Source organism: Euprymna scolopes, chromosome 28 (genome assembly GCF_053919585.1).
Source record: "Euprymna scolopes isolate OS-2025 chromosome 28, ASM5391958v1, whole genome shotgun sequence".
NCBI lineage: Eukaryota > Metazoa > Mollusca > Cephalopoda > Sepiida > Sepiolidae > Euprymna > Euprymna scolopes.
Genome location: NC_136509.1, coordinates 33,602,357 through 33,621,321, shown reverse-complemented (window position 1 = coordinate 33,621,321; position 18,965 = coordinate 33,602,357). Strand labels below are relative to the sequence as shown.

The 18,965-nt window shown below is 34.1% G+C and overlaps 1 protein-coding gene across 1 annotated transcript in view; it reads left to right on the top strand.

Annotated features, from left to right (window-relative positions):
- The window catches only part of LOC145249559 (membrane-bound acylglycerophosphatidylinositol O-acyltransferase mboat7-like), a 129,695-nt gene extending 114,831 nt beyond the window's left edge, over window positions 1-14,864 (top strand). Inside the window, exons 6-7 of the mRNA XM_080111233.1 lie at window positions 6,885-7,058; window positions 14,146-14,864. Coding sequence (XP_079967359.1) covers window positions 6,885-7,058; window positions 14,146-14,485 — 514 coding nt within the window. The 3' untranslated portion in view covers window positions 14,486-14,864. The remainder of the gene's footprint in view (window positions 1-6,884; window positions 7,059-14,145) is intronic.
- The last annotated feature ends 4,101 nt before the right edge of the window (window positions 14,865-18,965 follow it).

Below are 18,965 nucleotides of genomic sequence, written 5' to 3'. Positions count from 1 at the left end.
CATCGTCACCGTTGGATTGACTTCGGTTAATTTCAACACTTTTGACTTCCGATCGCGTCATGGAGACATCGGCCAAGACATCAGATTTCCTTTCACTTTCTTTTCCGCCTTGGCATTACGGGTTCGAGCCTGCTTGCCTACTGCCACGTCTAGGATTTGAACCAGTGACCTCTTGCATCCAAAGCAAAACTCCTACCTTTAGTATGTATTGTATTGTATTTAATAGTTGATATCTGTATGTGATGTTAGGGTGGGTCAAATTTGTCAGTTTCTAATTCTTTTGCCAAAGTCATAAACTCATAACCGCTGTGAGATGTAATTAACCTAGATAGTTGCTAGACTTCTCATTATAGATTGGAGCAGGATTTTAAAATCCATGATTTTAGGCTTGCCTGACTTTGAACACCTTCAGATTTCGGTTTTCATGTGAAAAAAGAGAAGACCCAAATTCTTTTTATCATTAGAGCATTAAGAATGAAATTGTCAGCAATGTTCTTTCGTGGATACCAAAACATGGATGCAATTCGGTGCGGAGATTTCAAGCAACTAGCAGATGAGATACAATTCACCTACGAAGATCTACCTTACTTTACAAGATGGAGGATAGAGCTAGTTGACATAAAAAGATCTGTAACATTAGCACAGCTGAATGATGATCTTGACTGATCGTTGAGGATTTTGAAATCATCACCTTTTACCTAGCAAATAATTTTTGATCCCCTGACAAAATTTGTCCGTTCGTCTGTTTTCACTTTTCTCAATAACTACACCTTGGAAGTTTTTTTTAATTTTGTACAAACATTAAGCATTATATGAGTAAAAAAAGTAACAGAAGGATTTCCCGGGAAAACTCCGGTTGCACCAGTAGGGGTGCCTTTCGGGTTAAAATGGCTAAAATTTACACTTTCGTGTTTATTGAAAAAAAAAAATTGATCTCTTGAATTTTTATAAAACTTTCTGAAAAGTTGTAACTAATTGATTTCTATATATATAATTTTGTTTGTCTATACTTTGCGATAACTCTTGGGTGTGCCCCCGGAACTTTTTTAGGGCTAATAAAAATACTCTATTTTTGGGACTATATTACCATATTTGTCCATATTTGAAATTTTAGATATAGCTTCCTTGGACATGGATCTAACTTAATAATTTGATTTGAGCCCAAAACAATAAATGTTAAGGGGTCATAATAGGGGTCAAAGTTAAAAAAAATTTTTACCTCTATGGTCTCTACCAAATTACTAAAGACAATTTCTGGTCTAAACATTTGAAATTTTACATGAAGGGTATTCAGAGATAGGACGAGCTTTTTAATTAGTTTGGGTCGAAAATATATAAATCTATGTATGTATGTTTGCATGTCTGCCTAAAACTTTTGACAGAGGCAACGGATTTTCACAAGATCAGTAACGTTTTTAAGTTCGACCCTTCAGACGACAAATACAGAAAAATTGGCTAAAAACATTAATTTCTTCACTCTCAACTGGGCACTTTTCTACAGGAAGGGGTTGCTTTTTTCACCAATATTTTCGAAAGTCATCCCTCTTTTTGATTGGCTAGCCTTAATTTAAGCCTATGTCACTTCCGATTTGGTGGGGGTCGCAACAGCAAAGACATCACGTTTTTTTTTTTTTTTTTTTTTACGTTCCTTTCGTCCTTCGTGGTAAAGGTTTGAGCCTGCCTTTCTACTATCACTTTTTTTTTTTTTTTGCTCAACACACACCTCCAAACAGCCTGACACCCACACTAGTATATATATATATATATATATATATATATATATATATAATAAATGCTGAAATATACTTTTACTGCAGTTTCAGTGATCATGAGAAGTCTCATTTGAGATAGAACAAGGTGAGACTAGGAGAGATTGGAGATATTTGCCCATGTTTAATTTATTGTTATTATTGTTTGTTTGTAATTTTTTGATCACTAATAGACAATTGTTTTTTTTTTGTTTTTTTTTTCTACAATTTTTATTCATTTATTTTTGTTTTCTGTATTCAGTAATGGAAAGTTGTTTTTGTTGTGCTATAATATTGTTTGTCATTTATTTGGATATTGTTTTTAATCTCCAAATGTTATTTCACAATTTTTTAATATTACTTAATCTACTCTTAAATCGCATGAAAGTATTTGTGTCTGCAGTTAACTAACATTTCTTCATTTATGTTTAATAAATTAAGTTTTTTTTTTTTTTTTTTTTCTTAGCATAACTTAGTTTCTAGCATTTATATTACAAGGAGGAGCTAATTTTAAGATTTCTCAATTGATGTTATTTTTTTATTTTTTCTACACACACACACATGGGTATTAGACATTAATTAATAAGTATTTCCCAAACTTCATTTTTTTTTGGGGGGGGGTAGTGTCATAATATGGTCTCAACCTTTGATTTGAATATTTCGGATTTGCATTAACTTTCATCCATAGTAATTAGACACTAATCAAGCAATATTATCTAAACTTCAGTTTCTTGTTAAGACCCCTTAAGCTTAAGCTTTAAATTTTAGATTTAGCCTTAAATTTTAGATAATTTCTAGAATGAAAATTGCGTAATTGATTTGGATAAAAATTTAAATAAGGATTCTAAACATTAAGTTTAGTAACATTGTATATGTTAATGTTGTATATGGAAGGGGACAGTAAATAGGATTGAAACTAATATTTATTAAAGGAAAAGGCTAGAATCGAACCCAATAATCAAAATTTAAAAAGAATGCATATTGCAATTTAGATACGATGGTTGGCATTGTGTTAGAAATAACGATACAACTAATTGGATCAGAGCAAGTAGAATCAGACAATGTAAATTAAGGAATTTTCTTTGTGTTGCCAAAAGCGTTTTAGTAACATGTGTAATATGTAAATCCATGTGAGTAGATATTCCCATATCTGAGCATGTTCTGACGTCACAAAGAAAGATAGATACATTATATTCAGTTAAGTTAGTCAGTCAGGAGGAGAGATGGAGAAGAGTTCAGACTTGACAGAGAATCGGGAGAGTTGAGTTAGCTGACACCCCTTTCGGAAGCAAACCAGGAAGGGAGATGAAACAATGTAATTCTGCAAGGCATCGAATACCTGATCATCATTGTAACCAGCTGGAATAAATATCTTCATGCTATAAGTAAGCATTTTTCTTCGTTCGTCATCTACCGAAAGGTAATGTTTTGTAAACCTTTGTAAATGAACATTATATGAAACGCCCTTCTCTATATTTAAAAGAACTGTCCATTTCACATCTCTTCATATCCATATCTCTTCTAAGAATAATATGAAATCGTCAAGTGATGCGGCATCATTGTTCTTTAATGTCTCATCCTCCATGATGTCTTGTTCCTGCCATGTATCCTGCTACACAACCTTAAGCCTTAAATTTTAGACGGTTTCTAGAATGAAAATTCTGTAATGGATTTGAATAAATATTTGAATAAGGATTCTAAACATTAAGTTTAGTAACATTGTTATATACTAGCATGAGTATTTGGTGTTTCTCTTAATTTTGACTTTTTTAGTTGAAATTAATCTTTCAGCTCAATTAATTGGACGATTAACCTATTTTGTGAGTTGGTATGCCAGAGAACGACCTGTTTTCCACGGATGCTGTTTTAGCATATTCTGGCAACTTATGTAAACTGCTGGAATATGACGAAATGCTCAGCCAATATAGCAGACGACAATTAATAAATTGGAAGAAAATATTAGTTTTAATCATGCAAAAATTTAAATTATTAAAAATAAATAATTTTAAAGCTGTCACGATGAATCTAGCGGGTTTGCAGATTGTTACAGTTGCTGGAAAAAAGTTCTTTCATTTTGCCAAAAATGCAAATTAATCCTACAACATTGCAACTGTTAGGTATTTACAGGGAGAGTGGTGTCATCAGTTTGGAACACAATATTACCGATTACAAAAATTTCCTACAAGACATTTGCAAAGAGTACTTCCTTACGAATCCTTGTCAGATAATCGAAAAAAAAAAAAAAGTCTACTCCCTAACCTTAACAGAAAAGAGTAGAAAAAAAACATTTTGTCATAAAAATATTTTTGTTTGTACACCCCCCCCCAAAAAAAAAAAAAACTGTCTTAAAACAGTTACTTTTTTATGGAAAAAAAATCGCAAAAAAACAAAATGTTTTGATATATTGCTATACATTATTTTACCAAAGAAATGATTCGTAAAACTTACAGTTGGTTGATTAAAAAAAATGTTTATTTGTATTTCCATTTTTCTTCATTGATACAATGTTTTCTATCATGTTTTTTTTTTTCGTTTTTGTTTTTAACATTTAAAATTTTTGATCATTGCTCGGCATATTCCATCTGTTTAAATAAGCTGCAAGAATATGAAAGTGCAACTTGTATGGAAAAATCGGTCATTCACTACATCTGCAGCAGTAATTTTTTGATTATCAAAATTGATATTTGATTAATTAAATATTTTTTAAATTATCTTAAACTAGCCTGGGTGCCCGGCGTTGCCCAGGTGTTTGTAGGTGTGTGTTGAGCAAAACAAATGTTGTAGTAGGCAGGCAGGCTTGAACCCATATGTGAAAGCGGAAAAGAAAGTGTGTGTGTGTGTAAGGATGTTGGTTGAGCAACAAGAACAAGGAAAATTGCGAGCACAAAAAAAAAAGTGGTAGTAGGCAGGCAGGCAGGCTTGAACCCATACCACGAAGGAGGAAAAGAAAGTGAAAATTAAAAAAAAAATGACACGTTAGCTGTTGCACCTATCGCCAAACCGGAAGTGACATAGGTTTAAATTAAGGCTAGCAATCGAAAAGAGGTGGTAACTTTCGAAAATATCGACGAAAAAAGCGCCCCCCCTTCCTGTAGGAAAGTACCCGGTTGAGGGTGAAGGAATTAATGTTTTTAGCTAATTTATCGTCTGAAGGGTCGAGCTTAAAAATGATACTGATCTTGTGAAAATCTGTTGCCTCTGTCAAAAGTTTTAGGCAGATATCTAAACATACATTTAAACAAACAGGTGATATTTATATTATGCATGTTTTTTTTTGTTTTTTTTTTTACTACTTATCACAAGCATATTATCATTCAAGTTGTTTTTCGTGCTGCCCTCTAAACGCATACTTGCATATGTATGTGACTCCCCCCTCCCCCCAGTTGATCTTTTTTAAAGATAGTCATCACTTATCAAGGTCCAAATGTCTCTCAAGGATAAGAGTTAATGAGGGTGAGTAAGACAACATCGATAGAAATTGGTCAAAAATTGAATACTTAAAGGGACATCTCTACAAAAACTTGTTTACATTCGTCTTGAAAGCAACCATGTTATAGTTAGTCAGAAAGTAGTCCTACAGTATTGTGATCCACAGACAGGAAGTTCTAAAAGAATTTTGCTCATGGAATTTTTGTTTAGTTTTAGAGAGAGAAAAAGAGAGAGTAAAGGAAATTGTTGAATGGTTCTAGTTAGACAAATGTTGGGGGGAGGGTCATAGATTTGAAATTCAATCAAGCAACTGGCATTAGTCACGATAGAGCAGAGATACTCTCAATGTCTTTTCTGTAAGAAAGAGGTAAAAAGGACATTGCCTACTATATTTTAGAGTCAATTTTGTTCAAGCAAGAAATGTGCACTTTGGCTTTTATACAGGTAGGAGATTGCACCAGGAGTTAAATAACTTCTAAAGTAGTAGAATGATCCAAACATTTTTTTCTTGCAACCTTGGATATAGATTTAACGTAAGTTTTCCATTTCAGATAGAAATTGTTGACAGTGGTTGTAGCTAGACGAGTGTTTGTTTTGAATGTTTTACGGGTAGGAGTGACCATCAATTGAAGCTCAGTTTTAGCTTTTTTCCCATTGACTGCTCACAGCCTTGTATTTTTGATAAAATATTTTGATAAAATATTTTGATAAAATATTTTGATAAAATATTTTGATAAAATATTTTGATAAAATATTTTGATAATATATTTTGATAAAATATTTTGATAAAATATTTTGCGAATGACCTTGATAGAGGTCTGTCTTTGAATTCTGATTGTTTTTTTGTTTTTTTTCTTGTCCAAAATTTTCCCTATATTAAAAAAAATCCAAATAAAGAAAAATCTGTATGATGTATGTACCCATGACAAAGCGAAAATATCATATTCCAAAAATCATGTAAAGTGATCAAGTAGTTTTATTTTTAAATAAGAAAATCAAATTTTATGAGTAATCAAAGAGCGACTGTTTTGTCCACTATTTTTAAAACAATTTTATGTTGTAACTAGGCTGGGGTCCTGGGGTTGCTCAGGTGTTTAGATGTACGTTGAGCAAAAAAAATTAAAAAAAAGAAAAAAAAATTTTTTTAAAGTGGTAGTAGGCAGACTCGAACCTGTACCATGAAGGAGAAGAACGTGAAAAAAAAGTGACATCTTTGCTGTTGCGTCCATCGCCAAACCAAAAGTAGCGAAGGTTTAAATTAAGACTAGTCAATCGAAAAGAGGGAACAACTTTCGAAAATATTACCGAAAAAAGCGACCCCACCTCCTTGTAGAAAAGTGCCCAGTTGAGGGTGAACGAATTAATGTTTTCAGTCAATTTTTTTATATTTGTCGTCCGAAGAGTCTAGCTTCAAAACGATACCGATCTTGTAAAAATCCATTGCCTTTGTTGAAAGTTTTAGGCAGACATACATACATTTAAACAGACATTAATTTCCTAGAAATTATTCTCTTTATGAAAATAAAACTACTTGATCAATTTACGTAAATATTTGGGATATGATATTTTTGTTTTGTCGCATACAGATTTTTATTTTAGTTTTTTTGTTTTTGGACCAGAACTTTTTTTTTTTTTTCCTTTTATTTAATTTTTTTCTTTTTTTTTTTTTTAAGTAAAAATTATAAAAATGCATTTTTAACTTTTTAGGAAATCTCAGCCCAAGTCTGAGGTGGAATACAATTTTGAGTGCATAAACAATCTTTACATCTGGGGTTGTGAGTTGGCTCCAACAACGAAGGAGGCCCTGCGAAGCTGGAACAAATCCGTGCAGTACTGGCTGGCCAATATTGTCTACCGCAGAGTGCCTTTCAAGTCTTTCAGGTAACTAAAAACTGTTCTCTTGTTTTTTCTTCTCTTGTGGGTTTAACAAAACACAAACTCCGGCACATTCCATAGATATCAGTTGCACTATGTGTCTGTGCTATCAGTGATCCTCAAAACCGGCCATTTTAAACCTTTCCTCCATCATTGACCCTTTGGTTTTATATATTTGTAGTAGTAATTCTTCGAATGCACTCACCTCTAAAAGACAGAAAGTCTGTTCTGTTTGCTGTCAACACACGGGGGGCTGGGAGAGAAAGAGAGGAAGAAGAAGCGGTAGACGTGGTTGCTTTTATGGGAAAGAGGGTGAGACTAACCGCGAGAATTCCTGAGATTTGAGAGGATGGATAGGCGATTGTGCTTTTGCTTAAATAGAGAAAATGGTTAGAGGAGAGAAAAGTCCCTCCCTAAAGAAAGTTCCGGCTCAAGGTGAGAAAGAAAATGAGGCTGAAGGGCCCAGCAGATTTCAACATTTTTCCATTTACTCCCTATTCCCATACAAAAAAATTCATGGCCATCATAAAGTGACAGAAAAACAGTCAAAAATAAGCTTTGTATCACAAAAATAAAAAAACTTTTCTAAATAGAAAGTTATGTATTTGTATTATGTTTCTAAGATACAATATAAAAAGAAATAATTTTTTTTTTTAAATATCGGGTACTTCAATTATTTATCCCTGACTATATAATTTTTTACCCCAGGGGTAAATTTACCACCTGTTGAGAACCTCTGCTCTAGACGCTAATGTCGACATCTACATCGTCTGGTGAAGCCCCTTTGTCTTTGGTTAATGTCGGTTCATCTCTATCTGCCTTCAACTGTCTCCAAATGGAAACTGTCCTCAACAGTTGCAACTCTGGGCTATTTGTAAATTGTCCCAAACTGTTGTAAACTGTCGCAAAACTAACACTAAATATAGGGTGACTCAAAAAGAATGGGAACATTTTAACAAGAATGATGGAAGAAAAGTATTTTATTTATTAATTGAAACCTTGAACCATGCCATTTAAGAAACGATGATGGAATTTTCATTTTTAAAAAAAAAAAAGAAAAAGTCCTGTAGATTGCATCTTTCTATATGAACTAGCGGGGGTACCCGGTGTTGTCCGGGTGTTTGGAGGTGTGTTGAGCACCAAAAAAAAAAGTGAAAGAAAACGTGACATCTTACCGCTAGGCTATGAAACCATAAGTGAAAAGCGTTCAAATTTAGCGATGTTAATCAAAAAGTTGACTTGCTAAGTGAATGTATTCACGCAGGTGTAGAAATGAACGTTAGTTCAGCTTTCCGTCGTTTTATTTATTTGTTTCCCCACAATGTTGGGGAAAACCAGCTCCCCACAAAAAGGGGAGTGTCCAAATGAATAGCAATTCTCTGATATGAGGGGTTTCCCCAACATTGATCAAAGCAAATAGCTTTCTGGACGTCCCTGGTAGAAAAAGCCAGGAAGCTACCTTCGCTTTCGATTAGTTCCGCTTTTATATGAAAAACACAAACAAACACGCCAGAGGATGGAATAGCATGAATTTTGTAAAAGTCGCTCGAATAAAAGATAGAGACGACCTCCGTTCACAAATCGTAGATATTATAATTTAAGGAGTATATAAAATGTTCTAAAAAAGAGAACCCTGCGAAAAAAAGCCTTTCTTGGACATGCAAAAACGTGTGCAGCCGTTTTGCCTTATATATATATAGAGAGAGATATGGTTCTTAAAAATCTGCTGTTAAGATTTCACATTGACTGCTGCAACATCATGGATTCTCTGTTTTAATTCATCCATAGTTCTCAGGTGAGTTGTGTAAGCTTTACTCTTAAAATAAACCCACAATAAAAAATTACAAACTGATAAATCTGGCGACCTTGGGGTCCAGACAACATTACCAAATCTTAGGATTATGCAATTACCAAATAATTCTCGTAAAGCCTTTAATGATTGCCATGTAGTGTGTGATGTTGCTTCATTCTTTTTTTTTTTTTTTTTTTTTTTTATTCAATTTTCACCCCAAACAAGGCACAGTGCCACTTTGAAGCAGGGAGCTACTATCAGGGACTTAATTAGCGGGGTCATTATGAAGGGAGAAGAGTAGAAAGATGTTTGTTAACATTACACTTGAACTTCTGCATATCATTGCAGTTGGGAAAGCAGAATCCCAGAAGGGAGTTCCAAAGACCCGCAGTTCTGGGGAAGAAACTATTGGAGTAAAAGGTTTTCTTGCACCTAGGGATCTCTACTGTAAAGGGATGAGACTTAGTAGCTTGTCAGGTTTGTCGGGGGTAGTTACGTCGGGGAGGTACAAGTGTTTGCAGTTCGTCAGAGCATTCACCATTAAAGTATTTGTAGAACAGGCAGAGGGATGCAACATCTCGTCGATGGGACAGAGGCTGAAGCCTAGATGACAGTTCAGGACCTATCATGTTGGCGACTCTCTTTTGAACCCTGTCCAGGAGCGAGAGATAAGCAGCAGATGCACCAGCCCAGATGTGACAACAGTACTCCATACATGGGTGAATGGTTGCCTTATAGAGGTATAGGATACTGTCAGGTGTAAGTAGTTTTCTAGCACGGTAGAGGGAGCCAACCTTCCTTGCAGCAGCCTTGGCAATGCTCTCAATGTATCTATTCCAGTTCATATTCCCTGTAAACGTTAGGCCGAGGAGTTTAAAAGAAGTACTTTCAGGCAATGTGTTCTTGGCCATTGCTATTGGTGGTAGAGAAGGTTTCTTGTAGTTATTGAAGGAAACAAGCTTAATCTTAGCAGCATTGAATGTGACCAACCATTTTTGTCCCCATTCCACTACGGATTGGAGGTCATCCTCTAGTGTTTCTGCCATTTCCTTGGATATGTGTTGATTTGTTTTCCCCTCATATCTGTTATAGAGAGTGGTGTCATCGGCAAATATACCCATCTTCGATACAATTTTATCAGGAAGGTCGTTTATGAATATCAGGAATAATAGAGGTCCAAGGATAGACCCCTGAGGTACTCCCGCATTTATGTCATATTGTTTGGATGTACGACCGTCGAGGACAACTTTGATTTTTCTATTACTTAAGAAGGATTTAATTACATTATGAATTCTTCCAGTGATTCCATATGATCTAATTTTCCTTAGAAGACCATCGTGCCATACCCTGTCAAAAGCCTTAGATATATCAAGGGCCACCGCTCTACCCTCCCCTGTTTTATCCAATGAACGGTATATACGTTCAGAAACTACAGTTAAGATATCTACTGTTGAACGGGCTTGCCTGAATCCATATTGTTTGTCAGTCAGGAGTTTAGCAGCTGTTAGGTGCTGGACTAGGGTTTGATTAACTAAGGACTCAAATATTTTGGCGAAAAGCGGGAGGAGGCTAATGGAGTGATAATTTAGTGGGTCAGTTCTTTCACCAGAATTCTTGAAGACTGGTACCACAGAGGCGGTTTTCCAGCAGTCGGGAAAACAAAATCTGTTAAGGCATTTATTGTAAAGTTTGGACAGAACTGGAGCAACCTCGAACCAGTGATCCATGGGTTCTAAAATGGCAAAATGTTTCCTTGCTCTCACAGTCTCACAGTATTGCCACTTGCTCAAGGTCACTTACTCATGTCTGCCAGTATGTACTTTAAAAATTCCTGTTTCTTCTCTCTCTTTTTTTTTTTTTTTTTAAAGGTCACCCTGTATATGGACCTCTATTGTCCAATCTCTTTTGTCCCACTCACTGCCACAGCTTAATTACCAATCCTATTTTTAATCGCTTTTGTGTGTCTTGGTAACCAACTTCCTCCCCATTGGCTTTGTGGCCTTTTTAATGGCGTATTAGAATATGCAGACACACACACACACACACACACACACATCCTGCGGAGAGTAAAAGTTTACTGCAATGAGGCCACCTATTGACTGTGGGTAGGAACCTGTGATTGAGGGACTTGGAGGTTGGGGTTAAGCACCTCCAATTCCCAACACACTACTTTGGCGCTTTTACCCGGATTAGACAGAAGGTTTGAGGGACCCGATTTGACCAATCAGCCGATCACATTACTAAAAGACCAAAAGCAAATGAAAATATTAAACAGTAATTTTCCCTCCAAATATAATACGGAGAAATTATGTAACACTTTAAGTCAACGATAGACGGCATTAGCTAAGGGTCACTTAAGATTTGGGTAGTGAATGAATTTGGTAACAGATTCTTAGAATCTCTCACTTGATTGAGTATAGCCCTGACCTGTCTAGGTGATTGGGTCTCCCTCTTGACAGGTCCCAGTATCAGGCTCCGGGATGGGTGGGAAGCACAAGTAGTGAAAAAAAAAAAAAAATACAGACCTACTTACTTGCTTCTCTGAGGGCAGAGTTAGACACAAGGTCGGTTTTTAATGGTGGGGGGGAATCCAGCTCTACAAAAATGGCCACTCTGGATAGGAACAAAAATAAAAAGCGTCTCGGTCATGAAGGATTCTTCCTCCACTGATCAACGACAGAAAAAGTAAAGTGTAGCATCAGAACAGATACTACACTGTGATCTTGGCCCAAAAAACAATATGCTCACTGACTTGGAGAGTGAAGAAAGCACGGAATTCACCAGATTCTATGTAATAGAATATGAAGGAAGAAACTCCTATATCAAAACTTATCCAAAAAAAAAAAAAAAAAATTATGGTAATTTATTAATAAAAACTGAAACGAAAAAATCTAAAATAGAAACAATATGAAAACTTTCCGTAACTCTGATATGAAAACTCGTCCACATAAAAAACTAAATCAAAGGGAGTTAATCATCAGAAGCAGAGACTTAGAAATTCAGAACAAAGGAGTTATCTATAGATATAAAAGCGAAAATGTATGTATGTGTGTTCGCTTTTTCTGTATGTCTACAAAAGGCTTTTTTCAGAGAAGTGGTCGGTCGCTTCACAACTTTTTAAAACTTTTTATATCACATATAAATCGTAATATCTCACAGTTAACAACGAAGCTCGCCTGTCTATTTAATTTGCCCAATTTCGGGAAGATAAATATTCAACATTTGTCGCTCGCTGTATGTGGGTTAGTCTTTTTCCTATAACATCTTGGAAAGCATTCCCACAGTAAATGAAATACTATCCCGCAGTCAAGCTTGACCTCATAACTCGTTAAAATGGGCACCTACCAAATCCAAGTAATCAAATAAATTCAAATGTGTTTCCGTTAGCATCTCGCGGTGGGGCAATGGTTAACGTCGCACGTTTTTTTTTTTCACACTTTAATTTACAACTTTGCCTCAACAGTTCGGGTTCGATCCTCATACTTACTGTTTTTTTTGTTTTTTTTTAACCCCCCCCCCCCTCCCATCCCCGGAGTTTCCACACACACCTCCAAACACCCGGGCAACGCCGGGTACTTCTCGCTAGTCTATAATATAAATCTCACCTGTCTGTTTAAATGTAAGTGTGCATGCATGTTTGTCCGCCTAAAATTTTTGACAAAGGCGACGGATTTTCACGAGATTAGTATCATTTTCTGGCTTGACGTCTCGGACGACAAATATAAAAAAAATTGACCAAAAACATTAATTCCTTTAACGTCAACTGGACAATTTTCTACAAGGGGGAAGGGGCGATTTTTTGCGAACCATTTTTGTAAGTCATCGTATCGGTTGGATTGACTTTGCCTAATTTTAACATTCTGAACTTCCGGTCACGTCATGGAGTAGTGGCAAGATGTCAGATTTTCTTTCCCTTTCTTTTCTGACTTTGCATAACAGGTTCAATCCTGCCTGCCTACTACCACTCTTTTTTTTTTCTTATTTTTGCTCAATACACCTACAAACACCCAGGCAATGCCGGGCACCCAGGCTAGTCAACCACATAAAAGAATTTTTATAAGGAAAAATAATGAAAAGATACTCACAAGCACATACAATCTCACATTCAACATATCCCAAATCAGAAAAAAATTAAAATTGGATATAATATAGAACCTGTAGTAATATGCATCCCAGATCTTTTAAATGTAAAAACTTTTGACATCAGACATCTGCAGAGGTCACTCCACCTATGCCAAATGTAGCTCAAAGGAAACAAACTACAATGAACGAAAATGCCATGAGATCAAATGTATAAATTACAAAAATATTTGTTGTAACTAGCCTAGGTGCCCGGCATTGCCCGGGTGTTTGGAAGTGTGTGTTGAACAACAAAAAAAAAGGTGGTAGTAGGCAGGCTTAAACCTGTCCTGCGAAGGAGGAAAAGAATGAAAAAAAAAAAAAAAACGTGACGTCTTTGCTGTTGCATCCATCACCAAACTGGAAGTGACGAATGTTTGAATTAAGGCTAGTCAATCAAAAAGAGGGGATGACTTTCGAAAATATCTGCGGAAAAAGCGATTCCTCCCTGTAGAAAAGTGCCCAGTTGAGGGTAAAGGAATTAATGTTTTTAGCCAATTTTTCGACATGCCATCCGAAGGATCATGCTTCAAAATGATATCGATCTCGTAAAAATCCGTCGCCTCTGTCAAAAGTTTTAGGCAGACATAGATACATTTAAACAGACAGGTGAGATTTATATTATAGATTAAGATCATGACAACAGAATATTCTTATCCTTGTTTTGGCTCTCGAGTATATATCTGACACAGATACAGTTAATCAACCGATAACCACATCACTCTATAAAAAGCATATAAGATATCAATGGATACACACTCAAGAATCGAGAGTCAAAACAATGAAAAGAATATGCTGTTGTCCTAGCCCTAATAATAATATTTGATCCTAATTTACTTCATTTCTAACTAAAAACCAGGAGCCGTTTCCTTCGATCTGCAACATTATGTACCTTTTAACTTTTTTTTTTCTGCTATATAGTCCTTACTAACAACGCACATTTCAATTAAGGTTAAACGTCTGAATAGAAATTTTCTTCCTGAAATGCCATGTTATACTGAATTTCTATTGAACTGCACAGACGCAAGTAAGATTGCAATATAATAAAAAATATAAGTTGTATTATTAAACAGGTTGAAACTCGTTCCACTTATATATACGTATATCCGTTTGTATTTATATATTACACCTCAACATTGTATTGTCTTCTGTAAATGACCTCTTTCTTTCTTATATTTTTAGGGTATCCCTAACGATGGGGGTGAGTGCCTACTGGCATGGTGTCGATCCTGGTTACTACATGAGTTTCCTGACGGTTCCTCCCATTTTGATGGCAGAGAGGGCCATGATCAACGCGTTCAGGGATGAACGACCAACAAAAAAACAAAAAATTTTCGATTCTCTATGCTGGTTTTTCCGGATGCGAGGTTTCGACTACAACTGTATGGGTTTCCTCCTGCTCTCGTGGCAAGAAACCATCCGCTACTGGGCCTCCATTTATTTTCTCGGACATGTAACGATCGTCATTTTCTATACCCTTGGCTATATTTTCCGTCCAACTAGGAAAAAAGCTGACGATTGAGATCTCTGATCTCTAAAAATCCGTGTATCTTGTACCCCGTTCCGGCGAGACCCTTACATTCTTATCACCACTAACCACTTGACAACTGCTCCCCCCCCCTATACACACACGCTTTCCTCCACATCTTTTTCCATGCAAAAAGCTTGTCGTGGTTAACACATTTAAAAAAAAGAAAAAAAAAAATGGGGGGAACCTCTGTGTATAATTGATGTTCATATTATGTGTTGTGTTTTTTTTTGTTTTGTTTTTTTGTTTTTTTAAATTATGCAAAACCAAAAAAAAATTTCACAAATTATTTAAAGTTTGAGAATCAGGAACAAAAAAGAAAAAAATTCAAACATTATTTAACGTTTGAGAATCAGGAACAAAAAAAATATAATTAAAAAATTATTTAACGTTTGAGAATCAGGAACAAAAAAAAAAAAATTAAAAAATCATTTAACGTTTGAGAATCAGGAACAAAAAAAATAAATTCAAAAATCATTTAACGTTTGAGAATCAGGAAAAAAAAATTCAAAAATTATTTAACGTTTGAGAATCAGGAAAAAAAATTCAAAAATTATTTAACGTTTGAGAATCAGGAACAAAAAAAAAAGGGAATGCTTTTCACTTTCTGGCTAATCCCCATTTCTACTTATTCTTCCTTTTTCCTCAACCCTCCCCCTTCTCTTATCTATCTCGTTTCCCTTCTACCTGTTTTTCTCTTCCCTCCCCTTTCTACCTGTTTTGTTTTTCTCTTATCCACCCCCTTATCTACCGTTTTTCTTTGTCTCCTTCCAGTTATTTCTATCTTTCTATCTCCAACTCTTACCCACCACATTTGTCTTTCCTCTTCCCCCCTTTTTTTTTTTAATATTTTGTTAAAATTCATAAACTAGATCCATGTTAAAAGATGGATTTGAATCGGTGTTAAACAATAAAAAAAAAAAAAAAAATATTCTTCAAAATCTCATCGAAAAGCACATATTTCCAACGCACACATACAAGCCTGCACGCATATGCATATGTAAATTATATATATTTATATGTAAACACACACACACTCACACACAAACATACACTCTCTTCTATACATACCAGCATACTTAATACACCTAGAGATTCTTTATACATATGTGCTTGGGTCCTTCCTTTATCGTTCTGTTTGTCGCCGCCACTTCTCTTCATCGTCTGACGGTTGCTATACAATTAGATTACTTTTCATGCAAGAAAGACACTAGGAGACATTTGCCGAGAGTTTTCTTAAAGGTTTTATTTTGGAGAGAATTGACACACGGGAGAGAGACTAATGTTCTCTTAGCTAATTATTTAATTATTTAGTTAACTTAACTAAAATGTGTATCACAAGGATAGTGATATTGAGGTATCATTCTGTGCCTAGCAATGAAAATTTCTTACAGCATTATCGGCCATTGTGCCTTGTATACGCTTCCCAGATACTCCCATTATTTGGCGTTCTTTGTATACACCTTGCTCTGGCACTGTTGTTTTTCTCTTAGCTTGAAAAATGTGACGTCATTTGTGATCTCAACCTATGTTTTGTCTAAGTTGTTTAGCTTTGAGATTAGATGTCGGCCATTTTTCATTCAACCTTGGGAATGGTTCCGTTTTGAAGAATTGGATTATTATCCTGCACTCGGTGTGACCCTTGTCAAAATTCACACTAGCTAACTTAATTGCCAGAGTCGCTAATATATAACACTAGTTCATCTTCTCACAATTATCCCATGTAATTGATCCCTATTAGATATATTTTTGTTCTTTTAGAACAGAAAAAAAAGTGCTTGAAATTGTAAAACTCATACGATAGGGATCAGGTTTTTTTTGTTTTTTTTATAATTTCAAGAACATTAAAAAGCTGCTGTGAGATGAAGTGCATATATATATATATATATATATTAGTGTTGGGATAATTCAGAATGGAAAAATAAGAACTTTTGGGAGTATCAGAATTGGAAAAATTTGTGCCTATTTTCTGATGCCAAAAAAAACGATTCTTTTAATTGTTTTATTTATTTATTTAATTTTGTTTAAAGCAAAATCTTCTATTGCTGATTGAAAATTTATTGATGTTCAGCTACCAGTAAAACTAAAATCAATAGATCATCTTCCACAATTGTGTTTTATGTTTGAGAAAAGGTCTGCGCATTTAACGTGTTTTTATAGTAAAAAATTACAACTTAATTTTATAACATGTATATATATTTTATGACATGTATATATATTTTATAACATGTATATATATTTTATAACAATTTTATTTTATAGTGAAAAATAACAACTTTATTTAATATTTAGAGATTTATAAAGAATCAGAATTGGGAATTTAGTACGGAATCAGTAATTGTATCGGAATCGGGGTGGCAAAAATATTGGAATAGTCACATCACTAATATATATATATATATATAAAATAAAAATTATGGAAATAATATTTCAATGTGATGGAAAATGACAAAAGAAAAAAAATTATATTTTTATCAATGTTTTGGCTTTATTTCAAGACTTCCTCAGAATGATTGATTTGAAGAAATAACATGCAAGTACAATATTTGAAAATATTTGATGCGTTTGTGACGTAAAAAGATTTCTTTTTTAATCAAGCAAACTGAGGAAGTCTTGAAATCAAGATAAAACAATAAATATATAAATAATTTTGTGTTTTCCTTTTTCATTTTATTTTTATATATATATATATATTCTCCTATAAATTTGGATTTTTTGTGTATTGATATTTATATTAAACCCCCCTTTTTTTTCTATCCATTTAAAAAGAAAATTCAACTATGTTATATGGGTTGTGGAATTGCATTCATCTGCAAAAGATCTAGCTAATTTGCATATTCTTTTAAACATTCATTTTAATTAATTCCCTATTAGTTTTTTCAGTTTTCTTATGGGATGATCATCTTTAGTTAACTATTGCGTGTAATTATATTCATGCAGATATTCTACGATTTATACTTGCGTAATATTTGTATAAAAAGGTTATAGTAAACACAAACCTCTTTCTATATATATTTATGTATGCGTATATATATTTGTTAATAAAAATTGGCCTACCAAACTCCTCTGTCAGTTTTTATTATAGACATGAAATTTAATATATAGAGTATTTGAACCCATGCAAAACTTTATTTGGGTTTTAGCCAAATTTTTAGTGCAGAAGTGTGAAAGGTCGGATGGCAGCAATACGAATATGCATGCATAACATAATAGATATTGGTTCATGCTTTAATTTTTAACCTTGCAGCAAACGTCTTCATAGCTCAGGCATTAACGTCAAAGGAAAAAGTAAATCGTAAGCTAAATGTTTTTGTTTCGATTCTCAGTGGTGGCGCATGAATCATTTTTTTTTTTTTTTTTTTTTTTTTTTTTTTAACTTTTTAAATCATTACTAGGTTTAATATAATATATACAAAATCTGCATTAATCAAAATATATCAAGCATATCGTATGACCGGGCAATGCCGGGCGGGCAGCCAGCCAGCCAGTGTGTGTGTGTGTGTGTGTGTGTGTGTATATATATATATATATATATATATATATATAATACAAGGCTACCTGGCATTGCCTAGAGGCATATAAAATCAAATAGAAGTGAAAGTATATGTGTAACATCTTCTATTTTTCTCCCTTGCTCTCTTTCCAGCCATTTCTGTATTCCTTAGTAATTACACGCATTTTTTATCTAGGGTATTGAGCAAAGTTCGATTCAACTAAAAACTTACTAAGAATAAAATAATCTTATAACATATCTGCTGTATCTGGAGTATTGTGTACATATTCAACATCTACGGAGTTCCAAGTAACTTGTTTTTAGTGATTTTTCTGGAGATTGAACAAATCCAAAGTACATTAAACTCAAAATAATAGAATTTGGTGCAAATCCTGAATTCAGCCTAATTGAAAACCAAAAATACAGGAAAATTTTTATGCTGTACATTCTTGCCATATTCCAAAAATCATGTAAATTGATCAAGTATGTTTTAACAAAGAAAATCAAATTTAATGACAAAGCGAGATGTTTGATCCGCCATGTATAATGAATAATGGGGAGACAACTCGTATTGAACTACCGAAATTTTTAGATCAGTCTTACTGTTAAAATCAATATAAAATCGTAAAAACCTTCTTGATAATTTTATTATTTTTGGAATATATTTTCGTTCTGTGACAGGTGTGTACATCATAAAGGTATTTCAAGATTTTTTTTTTTTTAATTGAATTCTGGATAAGAAGCCAAAATTTTTATTCTATCATAAAGCACTCATTTTGAGTCGGCAGGTTATAACTTTTGCCTGTTTTTAAAGTCTAGAAATGGTTTCTATTAACCACAGATTTCTGGTTTGAACTGACTCTATTGAATATTTCTATCATTTTTATTAGAATGCTATGCCTTGGAAATTTCAGAAAAGATCTTAATTGCAGTTTTACAAAAAAACAGAAAACCTATGATTAAGAAAAAGTTGATATATTT